The 19,097-nt window shown below is 42.1% G+C and overlaps 1 protein-coding gene across 2 annotated transcripts in view; it reads right to left on the bottom strand.

Annotated features, from left to right (window-relative positions):
• Window positions 1-19,097, bottom strand: part of LOC122790808 (protein mono-ADP-ribosyltransferase PARP14-like) — a 566,888-nt gene that overhangs the window by 490,165 nt on the left and 57,626 nt on the right. For both annotated transcript variants that reach the window (XM_044058430.1, XM_044058433.1), the window contains exon 2: window positions 13,581-13,714. In XM_044058430.1, the coding sequence (XP_043914365.1) occupies window positions 13,581-13,714 (134 nt within the window). The remainder of the gene's footprint in view (window positions 1-13,580; window positions 13,715-19,097) is intronic.

Genomic DNA, 19,097 nt, shown 5'->3' with positions numbered 1-19,097 from the left:
ATAGCCCTCAGCCGACGCCATCTTCTCCAGCCTTTCTTGCCCTAGATGTCAGAATACCCCAATAAATCAAAAATGAATCCAACAAGGAAACACAAATACACCACAAAAAGGAAAAGAGGGATAGGAGGGAGGAAACCCGACTGCAACAGTGAAGACACTCGAACATCTACATTTATGGTAGGTGTACACAACTGTACTATGTTCTTCGTGTTTCACTGTTGCAGTCATAACTGTAGGGTGGAATCCCAAAGCAGTGTAGAGAGGAGGAGGCTTTAGATAGAAGAAGGCGGCAAGAATACCCTGCAAGACAGCAGAGGCAAAGCCTGCCCTAGACTTAGAAAACAAAGGGAGATTGTAGTGCTTGGAAAAAGTATGCACTGAACTCCAAGTGGCAGCTTCCAAGATATCCTTGGTAGGTACTCCTCTGAGAAAAGCTGTAGAAGTAGCAGCTGCTCTAGTAGAATGACTTCTAACGGTTCCAGGAAACTGTTTACCATGATGAGTGTAACAAAATCTGATCCCATAAGCAATCCATTTGGAAATGGTTTGTTTAGAAATAGGTTTTCCAAGTGAACTGGAGGCAAAGGAAACAAACAGTTGGTTAGACTTTCTGAAATCTTTAGTCTTGTCCAAGTAAAATCTTAACTGTCTGTGCACATCCAATGAATGCAAAATCCTTTCCCCTTTATTTTGAGGATTTGGAAAGAAAGTAGGAAGGTGAATTGTCTGATTCAAGGCCACTTTCGAAATCACCTTAGGCATGAAAGTAGGATTGGTCCTCAAGGATACTCTGTCCTGATGGAAAATAAGGTAAGGTTCCACAGCCATAAGAGCTTGCAACTCTGAGACCCTTCTGGCAGAGGTCAAAGCTAACAAAAGAACAGTCTTCCAAGATAGAAACTTAATATCTGAAGATGCAGCAGGCTCAAAAGGAGGCAAAGTAAGTTTTCTAAAACATAATTAAGATCCCAGGCAGGGACCGGAGGGGTCCTTGGAGGCCGCAAATTCTTAGCCCCCCTCAAAAACTGCTTCACCAAAGGATGTGAAAAAACAGGAGGATCAGAACTGAAATGCGCAGAGATAGCAGAAGCATGAATCTTAATGGAAGAAAATGAAAGTCCCTTAGATGAAAGCTCCGAAAGGTAAAGCAAAATAGAGGAGAGATCAGGAACCTGAGGATCAGAACCTCGGTCCTGCATCCAAATAGAAAACCTCTTCCATTTAGAGGCATAAGATTTCCTAGTGCTAGGCCGTCTAGCTTCCAAAAGAACATCCAAAACTTGTTTGGGAAGACTAGAAGCAATCAAATTCCTTTGAAGAGCCAAGCTGCCAAGCAAAGGGTCTTGAGGTTGGAATGTAGTAACTGACCCTGATGCTGGGACAGAAGCGAAGGGTTCAGTGGAAGAATCCAAGGAGGCCCCGAGAACAGGAGCTTTAGAGTCGGATACCAAAACTGTCGAGGCCAATTTGGAGTAATCAAGATGAGGAACTTGGGCTTGTCCTGCTTTATCTTCAGTAGTACCCGAGGCAGTAGAGGAAGAGGAGGGAAGACATATGCAGACAGACTTCTCCAACTGAAAGACAGGGCATCCACTCTCCATGCTGTTTTGTGGAAGAACCTGGTGCAAAAGCGAGGCAGCTGATGATTGAGATGGGATGCGAACAGATCTATCTGGGGACATCCCCAAACTGCAGTAATCCTTTTGAACAAGTTGGTGTCTAGCATCCATTCGTGAGGATCTGAAATGTTTCTGCTCAGGCTGTCTGCTAAAAGATTTTGTTTTCCTGGAATGAATAGAGCCTGGAGATGCAGATTCAAATTTAGAGCTGTGTCCCATAAACTCATAGCCAGTCTACAAAGGGGGTAAGAATGAGATCCCCCCTGCTTGTTGATGTACCACATGACCGTGGTGTTGTCTGTGCGAATTAGCAGAGGCCCTGGTTGTAAAAGGTGCTTGAAGGCCAAAAGGGCATTTTGAACTGCCAACATCTCCTTCAGATTGATGTGCCAGTGAAGATGGTCCTTTGTCCAGGTTCCTTGCTGGCAATTGTCTAGAAAATGTGCTCCCCAAGCATAATCCGAGGCGTCCGTGGTTAGGATTTGAGTAGGTTGAGGGAGACGAAAAGGTTTTCCTTCATTTAAAATGCATGCCCTGGACCACCAGAGGAACTCCTTCTGGAGGCAGGGGATCAGAGGAATCAGAATATCCAGATCGTGATAATGCTGTGACCATACACTTTTCAGATACCATTGAAGCTTTCTCATGTGAAGCCTTGCGTTTGGAATCAACAGAATGCAGGAAGCCATGTAGCCCAGAGCCTGCAGGAATTTCCTTGCAGTGAGCTGAGATAGAGTTGCCAAGGTGTTGAAAGTAGAAGCCAGCTGAGTTTGTTTTTCTGGAGTGAGGTAGGCCCTTTGTAAGATTGTGTTTAAGAGGGCTCCCAAGAATACCATTTGTTGAGAAGGGATCAAATGTGACTTTTTTTATGTTCACTGAGAATCCCAGTAAGAGGAGAAGGCGTTGAACGAAGTCTAGGTGTTGAAGCAGAAGATCTTTGCTGTCTGCCTGAATAAGGCAGTCGTCCAAATAGGGGTAAATTTGAATCCCCTGAAGTCTGCAGTAAGCCACTACTGGTGCCAGGCACTTGGTGAAGACTCTGGGCGCAGTAGATAAACCAAAGGGCAGAACAGAGAACTGAAAGTGCCTCGAACCTGCCTTGAACCTGAGGAATTTCCTGCGTTCTTGTCTGATAGGGATATGCAAATAGGCTTCCTTTAAGTCCAATGTCACCATCCAGGCGTCCTGAGAGAGCATTGGAAGTAACTGTTGCAGAGTGAGCATCTTGAACTTTGGAATTTCCAAAAAGGTGTTTAACACAGAAAGGTCCAGAATAGGTCTCCAAGAGTTTTGTTTTCTGGGAACCAGAAACAGTCTTGAATAAAATCCTTTTCCCATTTCCAAGAGTGGAACAGGCTCTATGGCTCTCATGGCCAGAAGAGCATCCACTTGAGTTAAGGCCTCTGACCATTGAAGTTTTGGCAGATCTGGCCAACCGTGAGTCCTTGGCAAAGTGTGAAAGTGGAACTTGTAACCTTTTAAAATCACATCCAATACCCATTTGTCCTGGGTAATATGAGTCCAATTCCTGTAAAAAAGAGACAGTTTTCCTCCGAGAGGGGCGTCCAGGTAAAGAGGTCCTGAAGCCCAACCGAGAGAGTCATTGAGTTTGTTTTCTTTGAGATTGGGATCTGTCTTCTCCCCTTCTAGGTGAAGAAGCAGCCCATTGCCTAGATCTGTACGAGGTCTGGCCTTGACCACGGCCTCTGGAGCGTCTATATCTTCCCCTTTGAGGCCTGTCAGACGTGGGAAAGGACCAATTTTTAGTGGGCCAATTCCTGGAAAATCTAGGAGGCTGAACTTGCAAGAAATCTTTTACAGTCTGCATGGACTTTGCCTTTTCTTCCATCTTTTTAATAACTTCCTCAGCCTTAGAACCAAAAAGAACATCATGTTGAACAGGGGCATCTAATAACTTAGCCTTAACCTGTTCAGGCAAACTTTGCTCACGAAGCCATGCATGTCTCCTAATCACAGTACCAGAGGCAGCAGCCCTGCAGGAAGCATCCAAGGCATCAAAACCACAATGTAAGCTATGCTTGTTAACCTGTTCAGTAGCATGCAAAACATCCTGAAGTTCCTTATCCTCTGCACAAGCAGGTACGGAAGCAAGCTTTTGCTTTAAAACAGACAAAAGAAATTGCTGGTATTTAAACATATGAAACTGGCAATTTAATGCCCTTACAGAAAGGGTAGCAGAAGTATATACCTTTTTGCCCCACCTGTCTAAAGCACAGAATCCTTCTCAGAGGGAATAGGATTTTTGGAAGTAGCAACCTTAGCAGCCTTAGAACCCTGAGAAATAGTTTCAGGGTCTGCAGAAGGATTTGTAAATAGAAATAAATGAGAGTCAGGAACCCTATAAAATCTATCAGGCTTAGAAGGAGCAGGAGGCATGGAATCAGGATTCAAATTAGCCTCAGAAAAAGCATCATCCACAATGTCCAAAACAGGAGGGATAGCTAAAGGCCTATGCTGAGAAAGAAGAAGAAATTCTCTAAGCCTCTTTTTGGAAGCAGAATATTCCTGTCCTTCCCAATGAAAATGTTCCCTCATCTCATGCAAGGTTTCCCCAAAAGAAAAATCCTCAGGCGGAGAGGCCGAGGGCAAAGATTCCTCAGCATCCGAATCCTCATAAGGGGGGAAGGAATAGTCCTGATCAGAGGAAGAAACAGAAGAGACAGAGGCCTGGTCAGAAGAATCCAGAGTAACATCCTGTCGAGGCCTTGCTTTACAATGAGAACCCCTAATCATTGTAAGCAAGTCTTCAGCCATCCTCAATAATTGTTTTTGTGTCTTGGGAGTGGATTCAGAAGCAGCTTGAGCTGAAACTTTAGACTTAGAAGGAGTCTTTGTCTTTGCCTTTGCCTTTGAAATAGTAATGTGAGTAGGCCTGAAAACCCCCTCAGAAGCCGGTACCTGCACAGCGGTTCCGGACCCATCTGAAGGAGCGACGTCCGAAGGTCCTGCAGCAGTTAAAATAGTGGGCCTTGATGGCTCCCCATGGGAGTCTGTATCGGCCATCGGTTCAGAAGTGGCGGACGACAGGGGCTGCAAAAGCGCCTCACTGACGACAGCCGAACCGGACGCTGGCTCCAGCTGCAACGAGTCCTGTTTGGACCTTGGAGGCCTGTCTTTATCTTTGCGCTTCTTTTGAACTCCGGTAGTATCCGACGACATTCTGTAATTGAAGCGTCTGCCAAAATAATTTAAAGCCCAGTCGTACCTGCGTTTGATAGTACGAGAGTTGAACCTGGCACAGAACCGACAACAAGAAACGTCGTGGTCAGGGCCTAAGCAAGGTAGACAGTAAGAGTGGAAATCTTTATGAGGTATTTGTTTCCCACACGCTATACAATTATTAACTTTTTCTGACATCGGAGGAACAAGAAAAAGATTCCCCAACGGGGTACTTAGCTTTGAGAAGAGAAGTAACAACTTCGGACCGACAACAACCAAGAATGCTGTTCAAAAATCGCCAACCAACGTTTTGCGAGCTGCTTTCCACCGCACGGCAAGAAAGACTGGAGAAGATGGCGTCGGCTGAGGGCTATGTACCAAGGCGTACTGACGTCAGGATACTAGCTTATACAGCCGACGCCGGACCCAGACTTTGGGATTCTGGCCGACCTCGGGATGCCTGCCGGCAGGAGCACCCTACAGTTATGACTGCAACAGTGAAACACGAAGAATATCTGCCATTTACCTGCCATCTGCCTGGGAAGCACCACTCATTGCCTGCCCTTTACCTATCATCTGCCTGGGTAACACTGCTCAGTCCCTGCCCTTTAACTATCACCTGCCTGGGTAGCACCGCTCAGTCCCTGCCCTTTACTATCACCTACTTGGGTAGCACCGTCCAGTCCCTGCCGTTTACATAACATCTGCCTGGGTAGCACCGCTCAGTCCCTGCCCTTTACCTAACATCTGCCTGGGTAGCACCACTCAGTCCCTGCCCTTTACCTAACATATGCCTGGGTGGCACTGCTCAGTACGTGCCCTTTACCTATCACCTGCCTGGGTAGCACTGTTCTGTCCCTGCACTTTACTATCATCTGCCTATGTAGCACCACTCAGTCCCTGTCCTTTACCTATGACCTGCCTATGTAGTACCACTCAGTCCCTGCCCTTTACCTAACATATGCCTGGGTAGCACTGCTCAGTACGTGCCCTTTACCTATCACCTGCCTGGGTAGCACCGTTCTGTCCCTGCACTTTACTATCATCTGCCTATGTAGCACCACTCAGTCCCTGTCCTTTACCTGTCACCTGCCTATGTAGCACCACTCAGTCCCTGCTCTTTACCTATCATCAGCCTGGGTAGCACCAGTTTTTCTGAAGCACAGTTGCCTTTTAATTACGTTGGTCACCTTGAGCTATTTCCAAGAATTCTTTTTCACATTCCCCTCCTTTCTTCAAGACTATTCTTTAGTTCAACCTTGTGTTGACCCTTATGGAGTACTTATAACATTTATTACAGAAAGAAAGCAAAATATACTCAACTTTTACTATGTTTTCTTTTATATACTGAATCCTTCGAGGATTATTAATTGAGCAATATTAAGTGAAGTGATAAGCTGCTACTGATAAGTAACATTTAGCTGCTGGTGCAAAACTTGTACACCTCATAATTAAAATAAAACTGCAAGTTCTAGCATTTATTACAGTATTAATAAATCAAGCTGCATTGAAAAGGTTTTTTTAATTAGTTCCCCATGTGAGTAACAGCTCTATGGTGTACCACTTCTTGTTAGCATACAAGCTATCGCTGCTGAGTGATACTTACAACAGATATCAAACCTGGGCAGTAGCCAATCAATGAGCTACATTGGCTCATGAATATGCATCTATAATTGCATAGTGCCAGCTCGGTGTTATGGAAGACTGGCATTGTGTGTTACGTCCTGCCATGCCAGAGATCTGTATTCATGAGACAAGTGCATGCTAGAGGCTGACTCAAGGTGCAGTGCTCCATCACATAATGACTTTCTCCCAGAATAGGTGTGGCCCCAGCCCAGCATGCATGTGGCCCCTAACAGTGTCTGAGGAGTGGCACATACTGAATTGAAGCAGGTCAGAAAGCTGCATGCGAGCTGTGCGCACAACATGCAATGTCCAGACTCAGTTGACTTCATAATCTTGCACTGTCAGCTTCCCTCGGAGGAAAGTGAAATGAGAAGGAAAAGAAAATGTCTGGTAGGGATCTCTTAGCCACTTCCATGCGCTGCACTAAGTGTAATGAGCACCTCCGGAGTTGTCAGAAATGAATCCTACGGCTGAAAGGAACATTAAGAATAGATAGCAGGGGACAGAGAGAGTAAGATAAGTCATAGAGAGGAGCAGAAGGTCAGGCATAACTTATAAGACTAAAGAAATGTATCCCAGGCCAGTCTATAAAAGAGTTTCATGGTAACCCCAGGAAGTCTGCATGACTGTGTGATGATATTAGTGATCCTAACAGCATTTTGGAAAGGGAGGGGGCATTACGCCATCTAAGGACTTGCTAACTGCATGGCTAGAGCCTCAGAGTTAGTAAAGCATATTTAGGGAGATTAGCTCTCCAATACATGATTTTTGTGACTGGATGGGTTTGACTGTTATCTCTTGAAATATTTCTATTTGAAATGTTTTGATTTCATGATATAGTTTTCAACATATATATTAATTTCATCTCTGATTACCTGCTTAACCCAGTTCATAGATGCAGGGGAGCTGAAGCCTGTCCTGGCATTTACTGCATGCACGACTGGGGAAATCCATGAATGGGGGTGACCCCAGTAAAGGATGCACATACTCTAACATTTCACTTATAACTATGGGGAATTTGGAGGAAGGCCAACTGAATTACAGCACGTTTGAGATGTGGGGAGAAACTGAAGCACCCAGACTCTTCAAAGAAGGTACCCCAACCAAGAAAGTACAGTTGTGTACACCTACCATAAATGTAGATGTTCGAGTGTCTTCACTGTTGCAGTCATAACTGTAGGGTGCTCCTGCCGGCAGGCAGCCCGAGGTCGGCCAGAATCCCAAAGTTTGGGTCCGGCGTCGGCTGTATAAGCTAGTATCCTGACGTCAGTACGCCTTGGTACATAGCCCTCAGCCGACGCCATCTTCTCCAGCCTTTCTTGCCCTAGATGTCAGAATACCCCAATAAATCAAAAATGAATCCAACAAGGAAACACAAATACACCACAAAAGAGAGAAGAAGAAGAGGGGATAGGAGGGAGAAACCCCGACTGCAACAGTGAAGACACTCGAACATCTACATTTATGGTAGGTGTACACAACTGTACTATGTTCTTCGTGTTTCACTGTTGCAGTCATAACTGTAGGGTGGAATCCCAAAGCAGTGTAGAGAGGGAGGAGGCTTTAGATAGAAGAAGGAGGCGAGAATACCCTGCAAGACAGCAGAGGCAAAGCCTGCCCTAGACTTAGAAAACAAAGGGAGATTGTAGTGCTTGGAAAAAGTATGCACTGAACTCCAAGTGGCAGCTTCCAAGATATCCTTGGTAGGAACTCCTCTGAGAAAAGCTGTAGAAGTAGCAGCTGCTCTAGTAGAATGACTTCTAATGGTTCCAGGAAACTGTTTACCATGATGAGTGTAACAAAATCTGATCCCATAAGCAATCCATTTGGAAATGGTTTGTTTAGAAATAGGTTTTCCAAGTGAACTGGAGGCAAAGGAAACAAACAGTTGGTTAGACTTTCTGAAATCTTTAGTCTTGTCCAAGTAAAATCTTAACTGTCTGTGCACATCCAATGAATGCAAAATCCTTTCCCCTTTATTTTGAGGATTTGGAAAGAAAGTAGGAAGGTGAATTGTCTGATTCAAGGCCACTTTCGAAATCACCTTAGGCATGAAAGTAGGATTGGTCCTCAAGGATACTCTGTCCTGATGGAAAATAAGGTAAGGTTCCACAGCCATAAGAGCTTGCAACTCTGAGACCCTTCTGGCAGAGGTCAAAGCTAACAAAAGAACAGTCTTCCAAGATAGAAACTTAATATCTGAAGATGCAGCAGGCTCAAAAGGAGGCAAAGTAAGTTTTTCTAAAACATAATTAAGATCCCAGGTAGGGACCGGAGGGGTCCTTGGAGGCCAAATTCTTAGCCCCCCTCAAACTGCTTCACCAAAGGATGTGAAAAAACAGGAGGATCAGAACTGAAATGCGCAGAGATAGCAGAAGCATGAATCTTAATGGAAGAAAATGAAAGTCCCTTAGATAAAAGCTCCGAAAGGTAAAGCAAAATAGAGGAGAGATCAGGAACCTGAGGATCAGAACCTCGGTCCTGCATCCAAATAGAAAACCTCTTCCATTTAGAGGCATAAGATTTCCTAGTGCTAGGCCGTCTAGCTTCCAAAAGAACATCCAAAACTTGTTTGGGAAGACTAGAGGCAATCAAATTCCTTTGAAGAGCCAAGCTGCCAAGCAAAGGGTCTTGAGGTTGGAATGTAGTAACTGACCCTGATGCTGGGACAGAAGCGAAGGGTTCAGTGGAAGAATCCAAGGAGGCCCGAGAACAGGAGCTTTAGAGTCGGATACCAAAACTGTCGAGGCCAATTTGGAGCAATCAAGATGAGGAACTTGGGCTTGTCCTGCTTTATCTTCAGTAGTACCCGAGGCAGTAGAGGAAGAGGAGGAAGGCATATGCAGACAGACTTCTCCAACTGAAAGACAGGGCATCCACTCTCCATGCTGTTTTGTGGAAGGACCTGGTGCAAAAGCGAGGCAGCTGATGATTGAGATGGGATGCGAACAGATCTATCTGGGGACATCCCCAAACTGCAATAATCCTTTTGAACAAGTTGGTGTCTAGCATCCATTCGTGAGGATCTGAAATGTTTCTGCTCAGGCTGTCTGCTAAAAGATTTTGTTTTCCTGGAATGAATTGAGCCTGGAGATGCAGATTCAAATTTAGAGCTGTGTCCCATAAACTCATAGCCAGTCTGCAAAGGGGTAAGAATGAGATCCCCCTGCTTGTTGATGTACCACATGACCGTGGTGTTGTCTGTCAATTAGCAGAGGCCCTGGTTGTAAAGGTGCTTGAAGGCCAAAGGGCATTTTGAACTGCCAACATCTCCTTCAGATTGATGTGCCAGTGAAGATGGTCCTTTGTCCAGGTTCCTTGCTGGCAATTGTCTAGAAAATGTGCTCCCCAAGCATAATCCGAGGCGTCCGTGGTTAGGATTTGAGTAGGTTGAGGGAGACGAAAAGGTTTTCCTTCGTTCAAAATGCGTGCCCTGGACCACCAGAGGAACTCCTTCTGGAGGCAGGGGATCAGAGGAATCAGAATATCCAGATCGTGATAATGCTGTGACCATACACTTTTCAGATACCATTGAAGCTTTCTCATGTGAAGCCTTGCGTTTGGAATCAACAGAATGCAAGAAGCCATGTAGCCCAGAGCCTGCAGGAATTTCCTTGCAGTGAGCTGAGATAGAGTTGCGAAGGTGTTGAAAGTAGAAGCCAGCTGAGTTTGTTTTTCTGGAGTGAGGTAGGCCCTTTGTAAGGTTGTGTTTAAGAGGGCTCCCAAGAATACCATTTGTTGAGAAGGGATCAAATGTGACTTTTTTATGTTCACTGAGAATCCCAGTAAGAGGAAAAGACGTTGAACGAAGTCTAGGTGTTGAAGCAGAAGATCTTTGCTGTCTGCCTGAATAAGGCAGTCGTCCAAATAGGGGTAAATCTGAATCCCCTGAAGTCTGCAGTAAGCCACTACTGGTGCCAGGCACTTGGTGAAGACTCTGGGCGCAGTAGATAAACCAAAGGGCAGAACAGAGAATTGAAAGTGCCTCGAACCTGCCTTGAACCTGAGGAATTTCCTACGTTCTTGTCTGATAGGGATATGCAAATAGGCTTCCTTTAAGTCCAATGTCACCATCCAGGCGTCCTGAGAGAGCATTGGAAGTAACTGTTGCAGAGTGAGCATCTTGAACTTTGGAATTTCCAAAAGGTGTTTAACACAGAAAGGTCCAGAATAGGTCTCCAAGAGTTTTGTTTTCTGGGAACCAGAAACAGCCTTGAATAAAATCCTTTTCCCATTTCCAAGAGTGGAACAGGCTCTATGGCCCTCATGGCCAGAAGAGCATCCACTTGAGTTAAGGCCTCTGACCATTGAAGTTTTGGCAGATCTGGCCAACCGTGAGTCCTTGGCAAAGTGTGAAAGTGGAACTTGTAACCTTTTAAAATCACATCCAATACCCATTTGTCCTGGGTAATCTGAGTCCAATTCCTGTAAAAAAGAGACAGTTTTCCTCCGAGAGGGGCGTCCAGGTAAAGAGGTCCTGAAGCCCAACCGAGAGACTCATTGAGTTTGTTTTCTTTGAGATTGGGATCTGTCTTCTCCCCTTCTAGGTGAAGAAGCAGTCCATTGTCTAGATCTGTACGAGGTCTGGCCTTGACCTCGACCTCTGGAGCGTCTATATCTTCCCCTTTGAGGCCTGTCAGACGTGGGAAAGGACCAATTTTTAGTGGGCCAATTCCTGGAAAATCTAGGAGGCTGAACCTGCAAGAAATCTTTTACAGTCTGCATGGACTTTGCCTTTTCTTCCATCTTTTTAATAACTTCCTCAGCCTTAGAACCAAAAAGAACATCATGTTGAACAGGGGCATCTAATAATTTAGCGTTAACCTGTTCAGGCAAACTTTGTTCACGAAGCCAGGCATGTCTCCTAATCACAGTACCAGAGGCAGCAGCCCTGCAGGAAGCATCCAAGGCATCAAAACCACAATGTAAGCTATGCTTGTTAACCTGTTCAGTAGCATGCAAAACATCCTGAAGTTCCTTATCCTCTGCACAAGCAGGCACAGAAGCAAGCTTTTGCTTTAAAACAGACAAAAGAAATTGCTGGTATTTAAACATATGAAACTGGCAATTTAATGCCCTTACAGAAAGGGTAGCAGAAGTATATACCTTTTTGCCCCACCTGTCTAACGCACGAGAATCCTTCTCAGAGGGAATAGGATTTTTAGAAGTAGCAACCTTAGCAGCCTTAGAACCCTGAGAAATAGTTTCAGGGTCTGCAGAAGGATTTTTAAATAGAAATAAATGAGAGTCAGGAACCCTATAAAATCTATCAGGCTTAGAAGGAGCAGGAGGCATGGAATCAGGATTCAAATTAGCCTCAGAAAAAGCATCATCCACAATGTCCAAAACAGGAGGGATAGCTAAAGGCCTATGCTGAGGAAGAAGAAGAAATTCTCTAAGCCTCTTTTTGGAAGCAGAATATTCCTGTCCTTCCCAATGAAAATGTTCCCTCATCTCATGCAAGGTTTCCCCAAAAGAAAAATCCTCAGGCGGAGAGGCCGAGGGCAAAGATTCCTCAGCATCCGAATCCTCATAAGGGGGGAAGGAATAGTCCTGATCAGAGGAAGAAACAGAAGAGACAGAGGCCTGGTCAGAAGAATCCAGAGTAACATCCTGTCGAGGCCTTTTCTCAGGAGGGGGGGTGAGAACCCCTAATCATTGTAAGCAAGTCTTCAGCCATCCTCAATAATTGTTTTTGTGTCTTGGGAGTGGATTCAGAAGCAGCTTGAGCTGGAACTTTAGACTTAGAAGGAGTCTTTGTCTTTGAATTTGCCTTTGAAATAGTAATGTGAGTAGGCCTGAAAACCCCCTCAGAAGCCGGTACCTGCACAGCGGTTCCGGACCCATCTGAAGGAGCGACGTCCAAAGGTCCTGCAGCAGTTAAAATAGTGGGCCTTGATGGCTCCCCATGGGAGTCCGTTTCGGCCATCGGTTCAGAAGCGGCGGACGACAGGGGCTGCAAAAGCGCCTCACTGACGACAGCCGAACCGGACGCTGGCTCCAGCTGCAACGAGTCCTGTTTGGACCTCGGAGGCCTGTCTTTATCTTTGCGCTTCTTTTGAACTCCGGTAGTATTCGACGACATTCTGTAATTGAAGCGTCTGCCAAAATAATTAAAAGCCCAGTCGTACCTGCGTTTGATAGTACGAGAGTTGAACCTGGCACAGAACTGACAACAAGAAACGTCGTGGTCAGGGCCTAAGCAAGGTAGACAGTAAGAGTGGAAATCTTTATGAGGTATTTGTTTCCCACACGCTATACAATTATTAACTTTTTCTGACATCGGAGGAACAAGAAAAAGATTCCCCAACGGGGTACTTAGCTTTGAGAAGAGAAGTAACAACTTCGGACCGACAACAACCAAGAATGCTGTTTGAAAATCGCCAACCAACGTTTTGCAAGCTGCTTTCCACCGCATGGCAAGAAAGACTGGAGAAGATGGCGTCGGCTGAGGGCTATGTACCAAGGCGTACTGACGTCAGGATACTAGCTTATACAGCCGACGCCGGACCCAGACTTTGGGATTCTGGCCGACCTCGGGCTGCCTGCCGGCAGGAGCACCCTACAGTTATGACTGCAACAGTGAAACACGAAGAACATCTGAACTGGAGAACTAAGCACTGTGAGGCAGCAAAACTAAAAGTTGTACTACTGTATTGCATTAGCATATACAGTTCCTGCGTATTATGCAACTGAATGCTTGGCAGCTGTCATTTAGCATAAAAAGGAACAAGGCAAAGCAGAGTGCATTGCACAAAATCCCCTTTAAAATGAATGACATCAAAGAGGTACATAACAGAGTGAGCAGTAAGGCTCTGAGAACAATATCACACCTGAAGAGTGTAGCACTCACAGTCCAAACTTTCCACAATTACTATGTTGCATAAGAAACAGTGGCCATGTCACTTTACAACCCATTGCTTCAGAATAACCTTTTGAAAACATGCTGGTTGCAGCTATGTGAGGTTCTGATTGCCAAAATATTCATATGCATAAAATATGATACTGAACAAATGATGACAATGATTCTGTCTTCTCAGAACAAGCATTAAAAGAATCTACTTGTGAAATCTAAAAGTGTGTTTCGTAATTTAATATTGCAACTTCTTGCTGTGAAGAAAGCAATTGAAAAAATGTTTAAAATCTTTTATCTACCTTCTGTAAAGTCGGTTTCTGTGGTTTTGCTGAGATGTTATCCCATGGCTTCTCATCTTTTTTAACAGTTACCAGTATATCTCCGTCTGGTGTTTTAATCAAGTGCTCCCTTTTCTCCAGTACCCTTTTCTGAGCTTTGGAGGAAATATGTTAAATCATTATTTTTGCAGAGTCCAGACAACAAATTCCAATAACTGAGCTGTGGTAATTACATTTATGACTATGGGGAAATGACACTCAAAAATAATATAATTTGCATTATAGTAAATATATTTTCTAATATTACTTCATCTTCTTAATTAAAATTGTTAAGAATGTCATAAATGGTCAAACTTTGAAAATACCTCATGCTTTAAATAAAAAAAAATAGTAATGTAGTTTTAAGAGAAATCTTTTTTATTATCTTTATTGAAGATTTCTAAAATCAGTACAACCAAATTAAAAAGAAGCACAATTAAAAAAAAAAACATATAGACATGTAAATAATAGAGACATCAAAATGAATAAATGACATAAATCAAGTAGTAAACCGGGTGTCTTATACAGAATGACAAAATATTTCTTACGAAACTAGTCATACCCATTTCCAGTCTGTAAATATTTCTTTAAATGCGCTAAGAAATGTTTAACTCCCTCTAAGAAGCAATCTGCTGAAATACCTTTAACAAAAGCCCACAACATGATAGATATACAGTATTTAACCAAAGATGGTTTGGGTCTGATTAAGATGCTTCTCCAGGCCCTCTATACCATCAGCCAGGGAAGGTCACCCAACAGCAACAACTTCTTATTAGGCAGATTAAAAAAATAATAAAAAAATAGGTACCTGAACAACAATTTTTAATTAAGAAACTCCCATAAAGGTATAACTAAACTGGTTTTTGAGTAATCAAACCTTGACAGTTCATAGGAGAGGCATTTCTGGGAAGGTCTTAGCAGCAAACATGGGTATAGTGGTGTACAGGTTATATGTGGTTTTTAACCTTTTCTTGTAGAAACGTTTGTTTTTTACATGTCCAGTAGCTGTTTATTATTATTATTATCTTTCAGACATGGTTATAGAATGGCTCATCAATCCACAGGTTATCACAGCTTGGATTGATGCATCAAACACATCTAAATGCTGTACTTCATGAAATCTTAAACAATACATGGGGGTGTCCTCCAAGCAGACATAGATTAGATAAGGTGTTATGCCCCCTTCACTTTCCCCATCTTAAATAATGAAGTCTGAGATAACCCCCCACACACACACACACACACACACACACACACACACACACACACACACACACACACAGGTTTTGCACATGCTGCAGAGGAAAAACAAACGTATTAAACATGCAGTAGTTCTGGTGGTAAAAGGCTGGTTTCGCAGTGGAAAGTAATAATCAAAGCGGAATTAGAATGGTGTGCTTTGATGAATCCAATGACTACCATTTTATGCTTAACATCTTAGACTGAACTATATGAGGATAAAAGGCATTATTCAGTTACTAACCTCATTTAAAATGCATAATTCTATAGTTCGGCAAATAAAAGGAGTTAGGGGTCTTATTTCCCCAGTCAGAACAAACTCAGTATCTCCCTCCACTGCTGCCTGCATACCATTTCTTATAATCCAATTGGTAGCCATATTGCTCTTCTCCATAGACATTCACCAGGGAAACCTACAGTCTGTCCAGTATTCGAACAGCAAATCTTGGAACACTGAAACAGAAAAGATCATTGGATGTGTGGCTGACATTTCAGTGCATCAGAACTGGCTATGGTACATACTGCATACTTTAGTTTTGGTCTGTGGGACTAGGAGAAGAAAAAGAAGGTGAGTTTTATATTTGTGCAACCTCACAGCTGGTATATGTACTCATCAGTGTAGGGGGGCTTGTTCCCACATAGGGTTGTAGGTATCTTATTCCCTGGAAACATAACTCTTTAAGCATGTTGTGCAATATTTTGAATATTTCTGTTTTGGTTTGAATGTGTGATGTGTTGTGGGATCAAATGTTTTAACTGTTACCTTACCCTCAAGGGGTGCAAATTCATTAGATACCATTCTTAAAATATACAAACATTCCTCATAGATTCCTGGATATTTGTGCAATTGAATCTACATTGCTCTGTGTTTGTAAATGTGAGTCTGTTTTCTTCTTCTTTTTGACTATTCTGTATTAAATCCTGGTAACACTTCCAAGTTTCTATACTGCCATAAAGGTTATTATAATACCGCTAAGTTTTATCTGTGTGACAAACCTGAGGTAGATTACTGGCAAACAAACAATGCTGTCCTTCTTATTCTGTTCTGGAAAAGATGACTAAGCTGAATTTTCCTGCCAACACCAACATCTAAGCAAGATTTGGAAGATCTAAGTCAGTATGATGCAACTACAAAATTAAGAAAGGAAGACTTCTAAAGTTGTAGCTGTTAAGAAATGTTATCAGGCTGACAATAAAAAGATTCTAGGTATAGAAAATAATAACTGGTGGACTATACAATCGTGTAAAAAACATGTTCGTGATAAAATCAAAATCTCCATGGATTTTCAAACAAAACATAGACCAAAGATACTGGAGTTTTTTTTTTTTTCAGAATTATTAGTAACTCAAATAAGAATAAATCATATAAATCAATAATTTATAACATAATAAGAGAAGAATCTGGTTCCACAGATTCATTATTTTAGAATTACTCAAATAAGATTAATAAGACTGCCTTTTCTGATGAAGAAAAATGCTTAATTCTTAAATCTGTGGGAAAATATAATTCTTCTCTTTATTGGAAAGTATATACATGGAGATTTCTTCACAGTTTTTTTTAATTCCACATAAAGTGGCTCTAATATATAATTATGGGAAAATGTATTGCTGGAGGTATAATGAAGTCTCTAACACAGACTGGTTTCACAGGAAAATGGATTGTAAAATAGTAACTCCTTCTTGGGTTGAATTTAGAAATTTTGCCCAAGCTTTGTGGACAGATAATTGTATCATTTCTAACTCCTTGATCTTATTTAATGCTCCGGTTCTGGATTCCATTTCTAGGGTGCAGGTGCCTCTCCTTGGGGCCATTTTAGCTATAGCAAGAAAAATAGTCACAAAGAATTGGAAATGTAAAACTACTCTTTCTTTCACCGAATTCATTAATTTAGCAAAAAATGTCTGTAAAAAAGAATTGTCAACTGTCAAAATGAGAACTTCCAATATTACTCACCAGTTTAGATTTTGGTCAAAATTAAATGATTTATTTAATAAATTTTAATGGTTTAATTTTTATATTTGATTTTGTTGTGGACATCTGTAAATAGTTACATTTTTGTTCTATTTCTCTTTAACTAATTTTGTACAATCTTTGTTTTAAAATTAATAAAAAAGTTGTTTAAAAAAAGATTCTAGGTGCCCTAACTGAGTAGAAATGAAATAGGGTCACGACACGCATTAATATCAATTATTTTTGAAATGCTTCTTTGAGAAGACAAGAGTATTCTCCAAATGTGCTTTGGATAACCCCAGGGAAAAGAATGTTAGGGCCTAACTAGGCAGTAGGAGACTCAACGCTCCTTGAAGTATGGCAGACTCAGACTGTGCAGGGTTACGTAAACTAACAGTAAGAGTTTAAAGATGACAAGAGATCGAACAACCTGGGTAACATGAGGATAATACAATGAGCCTGTTAGTAGCCATGCTTTAGCATTCAGAGCTAAATGAAAATGATCAAACTCACTGTCAAAGTGGTCCAGGTATAGGTAACTGCGGTATTATAATATCTGTTAAAGTAATCTTTGAATTTAACCTTGCTACAAAAAAATGATAAGAAGCAGCTATTTTTAGCCATGTAAGAAAGATTAAGAACATTTCTGAAATGTTTAGTACACTAAACATAGATGGCAAGTTATGCACAGAGCCTAACCATGCAGTCCACATATGTAACAATTCCTTTCATCTTGGTTCACTCTCAGCTAGGTTAACAATCACCTGGTATTAGTATTTAATTATTTATCTCCATTGATTTTCCATCCATCAACTGTCAGCTATCAGTTTTCTGATTGTATTCCTGAAGTCATTTAGCAAATGTTAAGGATAACATTATTAACCACCCTTTATTATACAGTCAGTCAGGATAATTTTTTTATTTTTATTTTGCATTTGTTTATGGGAAAGTCCAACTAGACATAGCTCCTGTTTTCAACAGAGGCTCGTGGAGAAAAACTCAGTCAACACAGTTAAATTTTTAACATGATAATGACAGTTACTAAATACAACCATTGATTGTAATGACAATAATTTACACTGATAAATCTATAGTACATTTTAAAGGACAATAAAAAGTCAGGATCTGAAAAACAACAAATATTGATAACAAAAAAAAGGAAATGACTGAAAGAGATAACCTATCGCTATTTATGTGTGGCTCTTTATAAGTACACGGGAAGCAATCAGATGGCATGTAACAGAGCTGTCAGGTGGGATCTGTTTAAAGAGGGAATGCTGGGGGGGTCCAAACACAGTAAGTTGTAGTTAGACAGGTGGGCAACAGAGAGTAGTACTGAACTGAAGGGAGAAACTGAGGAAAGGTAGACGGTGGGTAAAGTAATAGCAGGAAGGCAGGAGAAAAGAAATTAATGTGAAAATATTAGCCTGGAGTTAGACAAGTGCATAATATGCATATGTATTATTGTGCTGGAAACTGGACAATACTGCCCCTATTTTTTGGAAACTGGACAATATTTTCCCTATTTGAAGGAGGTAGAAACTGGACAACACTGCCCTTATTATGAAGGTGGTCATTTTAGTTATCCTATTTGCAAATCATATTGTGTGACAAGATAAAATTATTTCCTCATACAAATGGGTGATATGGTTCAGCCTGGGATTCTTGGATCAAAGTTTTTGTGCAGTTTCTGGTCCTAAAGTAGTTTAGCAGTCAATGAAGCACTAATCACATCACCTCAGTCCTCCAACTTTTCTCTCATTTAACTCCTTTGCCCCACTGCAGTTGTCCCCACCCACTAAAGTCTCAGACATTTGCTGCTGTTGGGTACATTCCCCTACCTCCTACTCTACCAAGTGATACTCAAATATGTCTATCTTCTAAGACAGAGACCAATCTAGTCACATCCTTCGCAGGCAAAACCAGACTTACCTTCCATGAACGGACACTACATTTGTTGTCGAGATTGATTCTTCTGAACCACCCCATCATCACTGACTCCATGGCCAACAACCTCAGGGACTGTTTTAGTCCACTTATTCTTCCTAACCAATCCTCTTTTTCTGCTTCATCTGATCACCTGTAATACACCTACATACCTTAATGAACTACCAGATGCTTTTCCCTCTTCTTGGTGAGTAACAGGATTGCCACTGTCTCTGCCTACACAAAAATCTTCACAACATACATGTTTCTCAGTGTGTCCTGCTTTACTTACATGTTAATAAACTTATGGATATTTATATGTCAATAATTTATAGACAGGCCCATACATATGTAGACAGATCATCAATATTTTTTATACAGAA

The sequence above is a fragment of the Protopterus annectens genome, chromosome 16.part0 (assembly GCF_019279795.1).
Source record: "Protopterus annectens isolate FY-2018-M chromosome 16.part0, PAN1.0, whole genome shotgun sequence".
Lineage (NCBI taxonomy): Eukaryota > Metazoa > Chordata > Ceratodontiformes > Protopteridae > Protopterus > Protopterus annectens.
Note: the sequence above shows the minus strand (reverse complement) of the source record. Positions and strands in the feature narration are given on the sequence as shown.